Genomic DNA, 18046 nt, shown 5'->3' with positions numbered 1-18046 from the left:
GTGGATCTCCACCCCTCTAAAGCACCTGACAAAGCAGCGCTGAGCTGAATGGAGCTTCTAGGCGGCCACGAACTAAAGAGACTGCCTCTTCTGTTCTCTTTTACGCTTTCCCCTTCCTTTCATCTCCCCTCCTTTCTCCTGACAGTTTTTTCGCATGGCTCTGCCACGTCTGATTCTCCCCGCAATGTCAACCACCACCTGGCCAACCTGAGAGCTCGCGATCGAGAGCAAGGCGTCCCGTCTTGGCAGGGAGGAAGTGATGAGGCAGATTTGCTTTAATTATGTTAATTAATTCATCAGAAGCTGTTGAGCGGGGGGCTGGTAATCTCTCTGGACAGGGGAAACAGATTCTGTGAAAACTATATCTCATTATGTGCCTATGCACAGTTCAATGTCATTAGTAATTGCCATTTGCATTCACGAAGATATGAATTTGGCATGTCCACAACACTACACTTCAGATATGATATCGACCTTTAACACGTCAACGGCAGTGATCAGACTGCTGACCTTGGATGATAAATGGTGCTATAATAAGCAAAAAGAGTGTAATTTCATACTGATAAGCTCTGAACTACTGACTTTGCCCTTCATCAAAAGGAACAAATATTCAACAAAGAGTCGTCACTTATTATCATTTTAGAGCACAAGGATTTAAAATGAACATTTACTAATGCCAGGCCTGCCCTTGGTGAATGCCAACCAGCTCATTACTTAATTATTTTGGGGCTCAAGATTCATAAATAGGTATGCAAATTCAATTATGGCAGAGGGAGATGATAAGAAAATGTTCTCCCTTGAGGTAAGGGAATTAGAAGTTGAAGGGATAAAAAATATTAAGACTTTCTAAATGAAGACCCTCTGTGTGACTGAAATGGCATTTCACCAATATATCTTTAGAAGTGTAACACACAGCAGCTCACACAGCCCATTCAAAAGGTAAAAATCAAGAATACTGACCTGATACTGCCATTCACTGAGGCTTTAGCAGCATGTGAATGAACAAATAGGACTGATTCTTAACAGATATCTCTATCTTTTTGATATTCCATCCACCACTGACCACAGGGAAACTTTCAAATGGACCAGTCTTGGCATTAATTTCTCTGCTTGGGTGTTATTGGTGTCTAAAAAGCCCTCAGCAGGGCAGTGGAGCATACCCTTGCACATCACACAGTATGTCCCAATTAATCCCAGAATAGGCAGAAAGTAGCTGAGTTTAATGCTTGAGATGACTCACCCCGCCCACTCTTTCGAAATGATCGCTGTCTCGCTGGAAGTCGATGAGCTGGCCGTTGAATGCCCACGAGAAAGACACATCCAGAGCTGGATCGCAGGCAATCTGGCAGGGTAACACGATGCTCTCGCCAACAATAATTTCCATGTTAGTCGGCCTCATGGTGATTCTGGTGGGCTCTGGCCAGACAACAGACGACAGTGTAGCATGTTAATATCTCTGCCACGGGAACCTTTAACACCACCGTGACCCCTGCAACTGCCATCTCACTTCTATTCACGGCTAAATCAAGTCACCATCATTAAATAAGCCAGGCATGTGTGCTTCTCCTGATTTTAATAAGCACTTAAATTCTAAGCCTGTCCATTAGCAACATTTAATGACATCACAAGTTTGCACTTCGTGTTCCGAGATCAATTTGGAAGCAAGTGTTTGAAACAGGATTACAGAGAGGGAAGCACATCCTCACTGCTGACTGTGGTGGATTGGAGGAATCAGAGTATGTTGAGGAAAGGTCACGGTAATTAAATTCTATGACATTAAATGGTTCAGCTGTCAGCGTATGAAAAGAATAGATGCTAATGACAAAAATAAGTCAGGTGGCTCCACACACATTATATTAAACTGGAGGACTACATGTACGTGTTATGTCACTGCAATCATAAATAACGACCTTTACCTCAATCAAGGATAATGTTTTGTTGCTTACTTAACTGCTATTTTGCATAATGTATAACAGCCATATTAATTTGAAAATAACCTTGGTTGTTAATGTTACACATGCAATATGACTTGAATATAAAGCAGTATAAATGAGGCCATTCTCAAGCCATAGATTGACAAGAAACAGTTGACCTTTATTTTTGAATGACTGAAAGCCAATTGGACGCCATGGCGTTGCAGTGGTTATCACTGTCGCCTCACAGAAAGATCTTTCAGGCTCTCCGACTTCCTCCCACAGTCCAAAGACATGCAAGTTAAGTTAATTGGTGACTCTGAATAGCCTGTAGGCGTGAATGTGAGCGTGAATGATGTTTGTCTCTGTACTGTATGTCAGTCCTGCACTGCTGGTTAAAGCTTTGGATTTCTTCATATGCTAAAACTGTGGTAATGGGGCTGTAGAAAAAGCAATGCTTGACACCAAAAGAGCTCAGAGTGTGGCATTTTTTTTATTGCCTTTTCAAAACACTAAAGCAAAAGTGTTAAGAAACTGTGTGTTTTGGATTCTTGGAAATATTACAATGGTTGCTAACTAGTGTACCACCAGTTGTTGGTGGTACTTCCAAGAGTTAACATATCATTAACTGGCTACATAAACTACATTATGTGCGATTCCATGGTACTTCGACAATGCCTGTTCAGGACAAACGCACTGAAAGGGTGAAAGTTAGAGGCTCTGTATCAGATTTGGGGCAGCTTAGTTTAGATGACTTTGCAAAACTCATTGGTTTACCCCCATCCTCAAGTTCTTTTTCATGTTAAAGTATATAAGGTATAACAATTTTTAACACTTGTGCTTATTGTTAAAGTTACAAATTTTGCATTTCTACAGAACTCTGTTGTTTATGTTTTATATTACATTTTTTTCTTATGATATTGAAATTTAATTGTAGGGCTGGCTGGCTACCCAGAATTACAAAAACAATGCTGCTCTTTTGTTTCCATATCCTCTACATGTTAACTGCTGAGGATGTCAACTTTTAGGCTATATAAGCCGATAAGCTTCAGCCTCAGTCTTTCGTAGATTATTTGAGTATTGAATTAGCATGAAATCATGTATGTAGAAAAGTTCAGGTAAGATTTGGAAATCTGCTTATTTCTTTTCCTGCCAAGAGTCAGATGAGAAGATCAATACCAGACTAGCTGTTTCCCTGTTTACAGTCTTTGTGCTCACTTAAGCTAGCCACGCTGCTGGCAATTGCTTCATACTTTGTGCACAGACATGAAAGAGGTATTGATCTCATCAAACTCTCAGCAAGAAAACACATAAGCAGATTCAGAGTCAGCCGGAAACATTGAGAAGTGAGCCAGAAAAGAAGTGTTAAACCAACTCACAGATTTAATGGAAGCAGGCTAACCACAGCTAATAAAATCTGCTAACGATGGCTCAGTGGCTAGCACTGGATCTGAGCATGTATGTTAGGTTAATTCTCCTGTCAATGCCCTTGACCATGGCACTGGCTTGGTACTGGAGTTGGTCCCCAGGCACTGCTCAGTGGCTGCCCACTGCATTATAATGCATTTCCCCACGGGGATCAATCAAGGATAACTTAACTTAACAAGAGTTGTCATTTCAGCTGTCAAAGTCCACAGTTGCCAGTAAGAAGCCACACATGTGTGATGTTTGGCTACCCTCAGCGCTTGAATGGAAAGATTAACAGACATATTATTGCCAAAGGAGAGTGTTGCGAAGGGTCAGTTGAGGGTGAGTTGTTGTTGGAGAGGAGCAGGACTCACCAGTGATGAGCAGCCTCCCAGATGTGCTTGCTGTCCCAAACTGATTCTTGGCAATGCAAGTGTAGATGGCTGCATCCCGTTTGGTTACATTGGCGATCTTTAATGTCCCATTGGGGAGCAAAGTAATCCTGAGGGAAGCAAAACAGCTTTTTACTGTACTGACGAAGGAAGAGAGAGCAGTTAGACTGAAGTACTGAGTTTTGTATTGCATCTGCCTGTAGTCACTATTTTGTGCTCCACATCTTCACATGTGACAGTTTAACTTATTCTCCCTGCAGCAAGTCCTCTGTACTTCCATAGAATAGTATTCTTGTCAAAATGGGAAAGCTTCTAAAGCACTTTGACCCCTGTGGTAGCCTACCTTAAAGCACTCCACTAAAACCCAGAAAAACGAAATTCTGAGAGGTGGGTTAGCAGCAGGCAAGGTGACCTACCGCCCTGACTCAGTGGTGGGCTAAACTCTGGGACATATTACTAACTGAAGAAATATTTTACAAACAGCAACACTGAATAACTCAATGTATAAATAAAATGTGCTTTACAGGCTTTATGTTGCAAAGGTCAGTGAGGAAACTCTATCACGCTGGGAGGTCACTGACTTGCTGGATATTCAGTAAAAGCCCAATATATCTCTACTAGCTAAAGACATGATAATACAGTGCTATAAATGCACAGGTATTGCCCCGCAAAGTATATAGGTCCACAGTATGTTACAATAATTTTCACAGTAATGTTCAAAACTTGTTCAAGAAGGTTAAAAAAAATAAACATACATATGTGATAAAGATGAAAAGATGTGAATTGAATATACCTTAACTGAATGTTCTCGTCTTTTAAAATTTTATATTTTGTTTTATATGAAGACTTTGGATTAAGATATCTGCCTGAGAGTCTGAGAGTTTTGCCTCCATCCCAAATGCGGTGAGGGCGAGTAGAATTTTGTTTGTGGTGCTCAAAGAATTGAAAAACTATGTAAAAAAAAATAAATAAATAAATACTGGCTGGCTAAATCACAGACTTCACTTTTATTGCAGAGAAATAGTCCAACAAATAGTCCCAATGCTTTCTGCAAATTATCCAGAGTAACAGCGGGGTGGAGGAAGATTTTTACGAGATGCATAACTGAAAACTTGGGTAAATCAACCTATTATTAAAACTAGACACCATGGGGTATAATTATGAAGACATGTTTTCAATAATTTGGGTGAAATTAACTTTAACTGATGTGGTATTAAGTGACTAAATGTGTACTCAAATCATTTTCTAAATACTGCACCAATTTACAGCACGACTGCATACATGACAAAACATTTCCCATCCAGCATCCAGCACATCCAGCGCATCCAGCGCCATGCACCTTCAAAGACTATACTTTATGTAGGCTTCACATACAGTGTGCTAAATGTCAGTCAGCATGGGAATTTTACCAATTTCCTGCAGCTATAGATGTAGCTCCCCATCTGGAGCCAACTAAGGAGCCCCAGCACTGTTTTGACAAGATGCTTGATGCTCGTATTGTTCGCTTTTAGACCTCCTTTTGAATAAGCAGCATGGGAGTGATTCAGACAGCACAAAGTTAAGCATTTCTTTAGTGCGCTGTAATGCCTGTGTTGGAGTTGTTTTTATTCAGTCTGTCCTGCCTGTTGTGTGTGTGTGTGTGTGTGTGCGCGCGCGCGCTAAGCATTCTTGACATGCATGTGTTGAATGTGTCACTTCTCGCCTCCGATTTACTTTTGAATTTCTCCACCTTTTAATTGGTTCTTTAGTATTGTGTAAAATATTTTCAGTGGCTCAAATTCTGCATCTGGTGTTTCCAATAAGAAATCAGACAGAGAAGGACAACAAACTAAATTGAGCACCACTTAATGCTGGTTAAAGTGGTGCTTGAAGTCTGCTCATTACTCATTGAGACGACTCTACTCTCTAACTTGGAGCAAGGTTTTTGTCTTTGCAGCTTCGAAGCAGACTCTATTTGTATGTCATGATAAAGCTTTGATTACATTGCAACAACTTTGTCTACCTAAGAGCAGACAGACTTCATCTTCAGCCATGACTCTATTTGGTAATCTTTCATCTTCTTGAATATTCCATGCATGCTGTGTTGATACGACCAGCGAGCATCATTCCTCACACCAAGCTATTTGCACATGAGGGTGCACGCAGTATATTCGCCATGTGCAATTTTCCTGGTGGGTGCCCTGCTCTCAGTCTCCTCATTAGCCTTTCCCTCTATGCACCTGCACAAATGCCAAATACACTATTCAAACAATTCGGCTTGCAGTGAATCTGAACAAAAGCTGCAAGGAATATGCACTTGGACTTTTATCCTACCTTTCAGTTCTCTGCAGGATCTCACTCCCTTTCTTCCACAGGCTAATTGCTGGGGGTGAGGCCTGAGGCTTGCATTCAAGAGTGACTTCGCTGCCTGAACGAGCTTTTAGCAAGGCCCGTAATGGACTTTTGGAGAAACGGGGAGGTGAAGCTGTATGTTGTGTGTTGGGGGGAGAGAGAGAAAGATATCAGATTAAAAAAAAAACAAAACACCCAAAATACACATCAGCTGTCCTATATTGACATTGACTCTCCTCCAGCATCAGTCATTGCAGCTCAAAATCTCAACATGAATGCATCAGCAATGCCTATTGGGCTCAAATCTGTGGACCCACCTGCCACCCCACAAAAAAATCCACCCTCACCAAGCTTCCAACCTGTACAGGTTTCAGCTGTACTAATTATCACATTTTGTCAGCCATCATTTGGACCCCCAAATGTCATCAAATGTATCAAGACAGAATCTAATTTCTCATTGAGCAAGTCAGATAGAAGTCATCAAAGCTTTGCAAATAAATCAATATCCCATCTACATGAGAAAGCGTGCACAATGCCACAAAGCAATGCGTTTGTAGTATCCAAATCAATAAGATGAAACGAGTCAAAGTAAAATGAGACACTCTATCAGATTCATATTTTTGCTGGCAGAGCCCATAGTGATACCAAATGAGTCTGCAGACTGATTGCTGAGGAGAGCTATACCAGGCTGCTGGTTTTTATCTGAGGAGATGATCAAACGCACAGACAGATAAGCAGGATAAAAGCAGAGGGAGGGATACAATCTTACCTAACACCATTAGTTGGGCGCTGGAATAAATAATGCCATGTTTGTTTTCAGCCACACACTGATACATCCCCGAATCTGACAGGTTTAATGCAGCTATAGAAAGAGCCCCGTTTTCGATTTGTACACGGCCCTGCAGAAGAAAGAGAAACAGTTCTGCATATCCATTGCAAGGCCAGTCTATTATGTCCAAACGCGCAGCAGCAATTACTGGTGCACCATGAGGGGAGGAGGACAGCAGGAGAGGAGAAAGAGGGGAAAAAAAAACAGTTAAAGAGCCTTGTGGCACGTATGTTCAGCTTGTAATGGGGGAACAATTGAGGAGGCAGTGGTGAAAACTGCAAACCTGCATCTTAGATATACAGAAGATGTATAAATGTAATGTTGACAACAGCACCAACATCATATTAAAAAGCCATTTGTTTTCTGTGGTTGTTCAGTTGGAAACACTATGATGACAGCTTGGATGATGGCTTAGAGTGGTTTTTAACTCAATGATCTAGTCAGAGACCCTCTGGTTTCTTACAGTGCTATGTTAATCATAGACATATAGAAAGCTGTAGCTTTGTAAAAGAGAACACAGTGGTAATGACACTGTCACATAAACACCGCTAACCTTCTGAGTGAACATCTAACTTGGATTTGTAGCATGTTTCTAAAGATAATTACTAGTACTGTCAATCGTTTAAAATATTTAATCGCGATTAATCGTATGAATGTCATCGTTAACTCACAATTAATCGCAAATTAATCACACATTTTCATCTATTCTAAATGTCCCTTGAATTTACCATGGCTTAAACTTTCCTTTCTTAAGTTTCCTTTGAACATAGTAGCATCCATATGCCTCTGTCGAAAGCCATCCATTGTCGCCTGTTTTTGACAAGGATGCAGCGGAGAATTCGCATTCACCGTGTGTTTGGCCATCAAGTGGTATTTCAGACTGGATGTGCTACGTTGATAATTCAGTTCACACCGACAATACACACAGATAACTTTGTTCTTGTCAGTTGACCCATCTGGCAACTTTTTGAAACTAAACTTTCCATTCACAATCTTGTTCGCATCCATTTCGGCGTTTCGCACTCGACATCCACACAAACCTAGCCTACTCTTTTACAGCTAGCAAGCAGGCAAGACCAAACACGTACGTGGGGTGTGCCTATTGTTCTGTTTCCGGTTTACAATCGGATCCTGTAGTTTTTCTTACGTTACTAGCAGTGGCCACAGCATATAAAAAACTACAAGTGCACTAGGTCACAAAGAGTGTTAATCTCGCGATAAAAAAGACGCTATTAAAATTGATTTGCGTTAACGCATTAAAAATGCGATATTTTTGACAGCACTAATAATTAAATTTTTGCGCTTTTTGCTTTGTTTGCTAATACAAAGGGGCATGTTTGCACATCCACAGTCATGATAGGTGAAAACAACTGAACAGTATCTTGGGGAGGGTTTCAGTGGAATTTGAGAAAACTCTGAGGACATCATCTTGGGTTTGGGTTTTAGGGTTTTAACAAAACCCTTGTGTAAAAAAGACTGCAGGTACAGAGTCTGAAACATGTGGGAATCTACATGTGTCATGAAAAGATGTTATTGGTTGCATTGTGAGAAATGTAAGGGATTTTTGGAGCTTGAGAAAGCTAATTTTGACCTGACATTACTTGCACAAAAGTGATTGCTTGAACATTTGTGTTTATTTGCCCCAATCAACTTTGCAAGCAATGTTCACGCTGATTGTGTCTGTGTGTTTGTGTTCAGCTCAGTCTCTGACTAAACTCAGAACTCAAGAGAAACTCTGGTTCTTCCTCTTATTTCCTATTTTTCCTCTTCTTCCTCTGGTCTGTACATTTATCAAGCAGATTTACAGTATAAGAGCCCAGGATACGTACAAACTTTTCACTCAAATTGAAATATTTTCAACTCGCTTCTTTGCATCAATTCACATCAATTTACGCTGCCCTAGTGTCTTTCCATTTACTTTTTCATGCAATCTCTCTCCATAAATTTCCCTCGCATGCTGTCTGAACACACCCCATTTATACCTGTTAGGAAGGGTTCGGATGGTAAATGCACACAAAATTCATTGTGATCAGAATGTGAGCAGATCGGCCAAAAACTCCAGCCCTTCCCGCTGGCTCAAGCAAGCGCAGCAAAAACACCTAGAAGCAGCTCAAAAAGTGGTTTAAAATAGAATGCACACTGAGATCAAAACACAATGCAGAAAGAATCAATGTAGCATGAAAACTTGATTAATACCGGGTGCACATGCAAAAGCCTTTGAGCCCGATGCCATTAAGCAGATCATGAGTACAGATGCAGACACTATCTTTAAATGGGGCCAAAGTGTCCAGATACCTCTGCCTCCTTTTTAAATATGTCTACAACATTATGAAAACACAGTACTTAATCACTGGAGTACCCTATGAATTTCATGAACAGTAGTTCAACATTGCAAGTGGAAAATGAGGACTGATTCTAGCTGTAAAAAGACAATTGTGATGCAGAACCTGCCTTCATCCAGAACAGGGTTAATTCATAGTTAATTTGTCTCTGTACAGTTTGGATTCAGTGTAACTCATTACCAGACCTAACTTGCTGTGTCACCTCATCAAATCGAGGACAAGTTTTAGGCAGTATGAAAGCTGTGAAAAAGATATTATAGGCTTCCTCGACAATTCAGTAGAGAGAGACAAGTTGAGCTTCAGCTTAGCTTCTCAGTAAGCCTCAGAACAGCGTCAGTGCTCCTTAACCTAGATTTTCCTAGTGTGTGGAACTCATGTGGAGGGATGAGCATCATTCTTGCAAAACATATTCCCTCATTTTGTGTTTTAAGTGTTCAGTTAGATTGTATGAACACGTCTTCACATTTACTCATGCTTTCAAATTGTCACCCACCTGTATTACAATGAGAAATCGAACAGATCTCCATACCTCAGCCGCCACCTGCTCCCCATTCTTTAGCCAGCTGTAGGATGGTTTAGGCTTTCCACTGGCTTTACAATCCCAAAAGAAGTTTTCCTCAATGGACAGAGCTGTGTCCGTCACTGTCTGGAGCCAGTGAGGTTTAGCTAAGAATAAATGAGAGGATTACCTTTTAAAACATGCATTTTAATTAAAGAAGCAGTGGATTAGCAACATGGTATCAGGAATCATAAAGCTGTTGATGCAGCCTTGCATTAAATCATCAAAGTTTTAACTCAGCAAGTGGATTATCAGCAGAATGAGGAATACAGTTTGGTAAACAGATTTGAATATTGACTGGAAATGAGTTTGGAGCCTCTCAAATAATAATCACTTTTTCCTTTTCAAGCCTGGGTCCATACCCTCTCTTGTCACTTCATGGTAACATGCTATAGATAAACAGATTTTCTCTCAAACAAATGAGATTAAAGCAGCTGGATGCATGTTTCCTGTAAAAATCTGCTACAGATACATTAATTTCTGTGTCCATTCACTATCCCAATTTGAAATGCTTCACTAACCATGGAATGAAATACGACCCCGTGCAGCGTTTTTGCCTCGCCGATTCTCTGCCATACATTCGTACGTCCCTGCGTCTTCCTGCTGGAAATTAGGGATTTCAAGGACGGCGTTTGAATTCTTCATTTTGACTTTGCTGGGGAAAGGGATGCCGCTGGTTCTCCTCCAGCTTATTTCTGGGACAGGGCTGCGAACAAAAAAGTTCCCATGGTGGCAACTGTCAGTCACAGTGATCAAAGTCTGATTAATCACAGAAGAAAAGAAGTTGAGGCAAGAGCCTTGTGAATTATTGTTCCCTACAAATCAAACTGTGATTGCTCAGATTTCCAAGGCTCTTAAAAAACTTTGATTCCTGCTCCCTTGTCTTTTCATGCTAGAGCCCTTGCTCTCCTATGGATTGATGAATCTCAGCATGAGTAATGTTACGTTTGAGCATTCTTAAATCATCTTGGGTAGCACTATGCATGGATGAGCCCACAGCTTACTTACACACACACACACACACACACACACACACACACACACACACACACACACACACACACACACACACACACACACACACACACACACACACACACACACACACCAGCTGACTTACTTTCCCAGGGCGAAGCATTCCAGTTTCACCACCGATTCCTTCGCAGCTGGAACTGAATCAGGGAAATGAACTTCTATTTTGGGTTCATATTCACCCATTACTCCTACAAAAGGGAGACAATAGATGACAAGCTTTTTATATCAATAATTAATAGCACACATCATGCACATGCTGGATCAAAGCGGGAGCAGTAACACGGTGGGACAGCGAACAAATAGTCTTCGTGCATATAGAGCAAAAGTGACCTGGTACAGAGGGGCAAAAAAATCAGGTGGTTTATAAAAGATTCAGAGAACACATCATGAAAAAGACTTGTTTAGTAGAGATTTATCATCTGTGGCAATGCGACTCCATTTATTACTGTATTTGTATTCACATCACTACAACAGGTCAAAGACTTCTTCTCAGAGATAGTATGCCCTTTACTATTATCAATTACAACCCCAGTCTGTCAGCATGAGCTGATTTGGGGTCCAGTGCATGTTTTCAGATTAAAGGTCACTATGACTGTGAAAAGCTGTGATAAGTGCGAGCATCTTACACAGCACAAAACATGGAAACTGCATCTCCTTCAACAAACAATCCATACCCTCAGCGCATGGTCAGTAATGATCAGCAATAGTTTCCTGTCTAGAAACATCTCTGACTGACACAATACAACAGTAATTCAAACTATAAATCAGCTCAGGAAAGCTTTGACATTTCACGTTTTAAGTTCCAAATGATGCTTTGATTAGGATAACAGCTGGAAAGAGACTAAAGAAAAACACTGTACCACATTCTAATAAGGCACTTTACTAATGATTAGCCGATTATTATTAGTGCTTTATTGATTAGCTATATGCCATTAATAACATTTGGATTGAATGGGTGTGAAAAATGTGTGTGGCCAATGTTCACCCTTTGTGTTTTGTAGTAATATCACTGTAATTGTTTTTTTTTTTTTTTTTGTTTTTTTTTCTAAGCCACCATGTCTGCAGTAATAAGCACTATTAAGTCATTAAAAACAACTTGGGGGCCTGATAAATACACGTATAACAGGTGCCTTATAGAAAGTGGTACTAAAAACACAGGACTGTGCTGACCACACTGTGTGACTGAGAAGAAAAACATAACAGCACAGCAGCAAAGATTTGGTGATTTGCAGGTCAAAGACATGCAGATTGGTTGAAACACTGTTTTGTCTTTTTTAACCTTTTTTTAACATAATTGGCAAAAAGCAGGTCCTACCATCTTTTTCATCAAATATAATCAATGAAATTTTGTTCGTACAACTGTGAAACAATATGTATAACAATACAGAGCCGAATGATGAAATGTTTTTATATTGAAATTTAAAAGACAAGCAATTTAATTTCTAACTTCATCATTAACAATGTCTGACGACACTGAATGGTTAAGTCAGCAACTGCAAAATCCAAATGAGAAATAATGGTGGTTGTTTGGTTAATAGGCTCTCTGCATGCACATTTGGCCAAAGATGATTTTGTGAAAGAACCACCACTCTGCATCATTTCTACAAGAATGTGTGTCTTTCCACTGTTTCTAAAAGACAAACAGGCTCGCCTTTTCCTACATAACAATCTCGGTGATTGCCTCATGTCACTCTCAGACAGGTACCTAGCAGTTAGCTTGGCAGTTACATGTCGGACAGCTGGTGAACAGAGCTGTCAGAATGTCCCAGTTAAACCTCTAACCACATCATATCATCACTGTAAGATCGAGACCATGAAAGCTCTGAATTGAGATGCCCAATATTCAGAGCGGCTCACCCTGTCAGTCTGTGAGGCTAACATTAACATTAGCTCAAGCACGTCGAGTGAGCTGTCAACAGAATCGTTAGGTGTCATCAGTCCGATATCAAAAACATGTCAGGTGTGACTTATTAACAGCTTTTCATTACTGTAACTTAAATTATGTGGTTGTTATCAATGAATGTCATACCACAAAATTTCATAACCTTGCCTGAGTACTGTAAAATAATGTAAAGTAAACCACAAATGTAATAAAAATGGGGGCTAAATTGTTATACCTATTTCTGCAGTACATTTGAAAGTTTACTGACTTTCCTCTGACTGACTGACTATAACAACAAAAAATTGCATTATCTGATTCTATTCTTGGAGAAATAAGATGACTTTGTGATTATGCTTGGTATTATCATGTCTTGTTTAATAGTCTATAAATAAAGACCTAATTTATCTAATTTATGGGAAACAATCACAATTTAAAAGGCCATAGCAATGCACCTCAATTATAATGTTATAATAATACGTAACCTAGACTTGTGAAAAATTGTCTCTTCTTTTCAAGCAAATTTTGCTCAGCTCTAACTTACTGTAGACAAATGCCAAATTGGTGAATACAATGACCACATATATCAAAGATGGATTACCTCATCACAGATTACGGTTTGAATAAATGTGATGCATGAGCAAAAAAGACCTTTTCTATTTTGTATTTAAGTGGACAGTGGGGTAAACGAGTGGGGTTCAAACTAATTTAACTTGTTTAAGACATTTACCGTCACTTCTGAGGACTAGTGGTGTAGGAGAGCTGAGCACCTTCTCCCTCGTGACAGTGTTGTTCACAACACAGGTGTAGTTGCCAACATCTGAGGGCTCCACTTTTGAGATGTACAGACTCCCGGTCTCTTGAGAGATGAATCGCCGATTATCTTGTTGCACAAAGTACGGGTATTCATTAAAGATCCATGCAAATGTCAGCTCTGAAAGGAAAAGGAAAACAGTTCAACTTAGAGCAGTGTTGGTCCACTGTCACTCTTTCAAAGCACGACTGATTTCCACATGCAGTATTAGATACATCAACCTCTGTGACTGGGGCGGCTGAACCGAAAGAAACATACCCTACTGTGGCCTAAAAATGTTAGCAGTTTCCTTGGGTAGCGATACCATGGCAAATGTAATAGCTATCAGTGCAGAAGAAATGGGAGACCTAAGGAAAGGGAGCGAAACAAAATGGATTACAGCGCGTCAGTGGCCCTCCCCTGACACATGGCCTCCATTCCTTGGTTCCCTGAGTGACTTGGTTGGTTCATGGGAGGCACGAACAAATGGGCGGATGGATTGAGGGATGGATGGACTGACGTATGGAAGTAGGAATATGTTCTGATGCCCCCTCACAAGCAGCAGGTCTACCATAAGAAAGGACAGACCTGCCAGGATGAATTAGTGTGTCATTTTGAGAGGCACACACTGCACAGATTTGCAGGTGCGAGAGGAAGCTCTGTGTAATCTACTACTTTGGAGGTGAGGGGCTCCGAGTCAAAAGGTGTGTGCAATGACTGTCAATCATATCCGATGCCCCCCGAGGGAGCGAGTCTCTCGCCTTTGGATGGGATCGAGAGTCCGAGCTGGGTGCAGCGATGCAGATACAAAGCTCTTTCTGATTAGGCAAGCATGAGCCACACAGAGTCAGCATAACCTCCATCTGAACTATGTGACTGTAATGAGCACTGATAGAATTTTGCCAAACAATTGAAAGTGAAGTAAAAACTGGTAATACAATACAAGGGCTTTTATGCAACACAAATGCGACTTGTGCACCAAAAAAGCCCCTCAAGTAAACAAATGTCTGTGATGGAGCACAAAAGTGATACAATCGCCATTGTTTGTGACAATATTGTATTTTTCATATCTGAGTGATGTGATAATGGAAGCGGTAGTGGAGGAAAAAGCTTTTGCAGAATTCAAAGTCAATGAAGCATAATGAAAACCAGAAGGGATGCCTTATAGGTGTTAGATAAACTTCAGTGGAGTTCAAGGCTATGTAGCAAATCGATGCTTTCAAAATTCAAGAGAAAAAGAAAGACAAGGGGAAGAAAGGGAGAGGAGGGAGAGAGAGAGGGAGAGAGAGAGAGAGAAAGAGAGAGGCAGAGAGAGGCAGAGCCAGAGAGGGAGCAACAAGGCAAGAAAGGAACAGCAGGCTTACTTTCATTCACTTCTGAAAATGTGAGAAAACACAATAGCGCTACGGTTACAGCAGCCAACCGCATATAAGCCTATGTCAGAGGAAAGCTGTCAAACTGTATTTCACACAAAGTACTCTGACCCATTATCCCATAGACCAGCTGTACAATGCACTGGGCTACAAACTGTTCTCTTGTGAAGAAAATTGGTTGTTCCAATGTGCAAGCTACTGTATCAAGAGGGAGACAAGTTGGGCAGCAGCCATTGTCCATGTCCTCAGTTTCCTGCAGATACTCAGGGGGGTGAGCACACTGCTTCTTTATGTCCAATTTGTGGCCTCTCATTTAAAGAATACATATTCAGCTTCTCTGAAAACCAATGAAAGCATTTTCTTTAAATGTGTGAAGCTATAGAAGTACGAGTCTATAGCTAGCAGCTGATTAGCTTAGCATAAATGGTGGAAACTGCTAGCCTAGCTCTGTCCAAAGGTAACAAAATCTGCCTATTAGTGCTTCTAAAGCTCACTAATTAACACAATATATATTGGTTTTATTTTCCCAAAAGAAAAGAAAAGTTGTGAAAGTTACCCCAACTGACTAAAAAGTCAGTAGTTGTTGATCAGCATATAATCCCCTGTAAAACCACAATTTGTTGTTTTTACACTTTGGTGTTTTGTACAGCAAAACAAATTAAATACCATGTAAATCAGTGAGCTTTAGTGCTACATCTATGCTGATATTTTCAATCTTGGAGAGAACAATGCTAGCTGGCAGCCCTGTCAGATGACTGGAGTCTGCCTTGAATGGCAGCTTGGAGTAGCTGGGGATTGTTTGTTGTTTAACAGTTTGTTGTTTGTTGTTTGTTGGTAACAGAACCGGGTTCAGCAGCCTCCCAGTTAATATGGTCGGATAAGGACCAAACACAGTAAAACACTGCCAAGGTGATCAGCAGCTCTGACCAGGACTCTGACTACAGGGATGATGAATACACGACAGAAGAGGCATGAAGCAGGAGAGGAGCAAGAGGAAGGTCAGTCATCACCAGCGTGGAAAGGCAGCGTCTAGAGCCAGAATATTTTCACATCTAGCCAGAGCTGGTCATTGTTGGAACAGGGGAAAGAGAGGATGGAGGACGGCTTTTTGTTGAGTTTTATTATGTTTCTGATGAGCTTGAATCAAGTGAGTCTTACAATGTTAACTTGACAATTAAACTTCTCTTACAGATTCCTTTTTCAATTTATTAAAGACACAAGGTGTGACAATATTCCCTTTCTGAACATTTTGTGAGTGTAGTTTATTGATTAGACTGAAAAAGCTAAGAGAGCTTGTGAAATTCACTGTGCAAACTCACTGCTCACACACATCTCCCAGCTGATAATATGGGGGGAAATCAGACTATTGGTAGGAATAAGGAGTAATCCGTTGACAATGTATATGTATATGTGTGGTGTGTATATAGATACACACACACACACACACACACACACACACACACACACACACACACACACACACACACAGATATATATGTATGTATATATAGGAAACTTACCTCCAGAATGTGCAGGTGGTCCACATAACAGCACCACTCCCTGGCCTTCACGGACATTGACAGCACTCCTCACTGTTTGAGTTTTGAAGTTATCGAGATCTGATGAGTCAAATAAGATGGAAATAGGATGAGACAGCAGCTGAAACAACTTAAAATCATCAACAGCATTGAACTGAATATCAGACAGGCAAAAGTATGTTTTTACGCAGTCTATATTCTCAAGAGTTTCTTTGAAAATGATAGTTTTGAAAATAGGAGACATAAGTTCTCCCAAACGTCCTACACTGATTCAGTGAGGCATGTGTTTGATGCTACATTTCGAGCACTGGGACTTTAACAGGGCATTATTGATAGCCCTGGGACACCTCCTGACAGCCTCCGACACTTTCAAAGGCATCTAGGGTGCTGATGAAATACCTGGACCTGACTTGGTGACGTTTACTCTGCAACGCTACACTTTAACACATGGAAGAGATTAGGCTAAAAGGGATAAAATGAACAGGGGGAAGGAAATGCTGTGCACAGACTGAGCAAACATAGGGAGCATGCATGACAAATAACAGTTTGCTGTGCCAGCAGCAATAAGTAACATCATTATTAAATGTGGTGTAATCTTGCACTTAAAAGCATTAGCTTCACCATCAATACTCTCGGCACAATCTATCCCCTGCAAATGAATGAGCAGTTGCTGGCAGACAAAACCTAAACCTGGGATGATAAACCACCCCTGGCTTCATGACTGATGGAGGGAAGCTGCTGCAGTCTGCTCTGTACTCTGTCTGCACCCTCTGGCTAACAGCCTAGAGTAAGCCTTCCAAACACAAACAAAAGAAAGTCAGTGTGACCGATAAGGGAAATTAGGAGAAGGAAGATTATGGAGAGAAGTGGGACAGAGTGTTGGTAAGATTAATGAGCCGCTCTGTGATGACCGCAGTGGAATCAAACAGAGCCAAGTCACGGCAGGACACAGAGGAGGCCACAGGAGGAGATGGCTGACTTGAAATACAGACAGAGGCGATGTCCTTCTGATCTCACCAGGCTGCCTTAGTAAATACAGAGTCCTTCTCCTAAAGACATTTATGATTCTGTGGAGCGGTGCCGGAGTGAGATTCATACACTTGGTTTGATTGAAAAAGCCTGGCATAACAGCAGTTGATAATTATAACCGCAACGCTTTTGGAAACAGCAGGAGGAGAATCAGAGAGCTACTGATAATTACTTAGTGGACGAGGAAAGGCTGACTCCTTCAAGAAGATCAAGCAAAATGGCACAGAAGAGGGTAGAGATGTAGCTGGGCTCAGTGCTGGAGGGGATACACTCCTCTCTTCTCTGGCCTCTGAGCAGAAGAATAATGGGCTTCACTGGCGTGAACTGACCACACACTGTAACTCTGAGAGCTAGAGGCCAAACTCACTGTAGCTGCAGTGATTCCTTTGTAAGCATAATCAGTCTCTGCCGTAAAAGAATGGCTAGCCTAGATATTACAGAGAGCAACCATTACAGCTCGAATATGATTGGTCTGGGCAATGGCGCCAGCATATAGACATTCGCTGCTATAAATTGTGTCCAGCAGTGTTCCTGAGCAAACCTACTTTTACCTGCTCCAGAGGCAAGACAATAAAGCCACCTCGATGTTCGGCTGCTATTTCAATAATAATAAAAAAAAATCTGCC

The 18046-nt window shown here is 41.0% G+C and overlaps 1 protein-coding gene across 1 annotated transcript in view; it reads right to left on the bottom strand.

Moving 5' to 3' along the window:
• The window catches only part of cntn3b (contactin 3b), a 53901-nt gene that overhangs the window by 13673 nt on the left and 22182 nt on the right, over positions 1–18046 (bottom strand). The window contains exons 5-13 of the mRNA XM_070958619.1: positions 16374–16472; positions 13418–13621; positions 10894–10996; positions 10295–10479; positions 9744–9880; positions 6813–6942; positions 6026–6176; positions 3695–3822; positions 1241–1416 (exon numbers count right to left, since the gene is read on the bottom strand). Coding sequence (XP_070814720.1) covers positions 1241–1416; positions 3695–3822; positions 6026–6176; positions 6813–6942; positions 9744–9880; positions 10295–10479; positions 10894–10996; positions 13418–13621; positions 16374–16472 — 1313 coding nt within the window. The remainder of the gene's footprint in view (positions 1–1240; positions 1417–3694; positions 3823–6025; positions 6177–6812; positions 6943–9743; positions 9881–10294; positions 10480–10893; positions 10997–13417; positions 13622–16373; positions 16473–18046) is intronic.

The sequence above is a fragment of the Chaetodon trifascialis genome, chromosome 3 (assembly GCF_039877785.1).
Source record: "Chaetodon trifascialis isolate fChaTrf1 chromosome 3, fChaTrf1.hap1, whole genome shotgun sequence".
NCBI lineage: Eukaryota > Metazoa > Chordata > Actinopteri > Chaetodontiformes > Chaetodontidae > Chaetodon > Chaetodon trifascialis.
The sequence above is the reverse complement of the archived record's forward strand: the minus strand, read 5'-3'. Positions and strand labels throughout refer to the sequence as shown.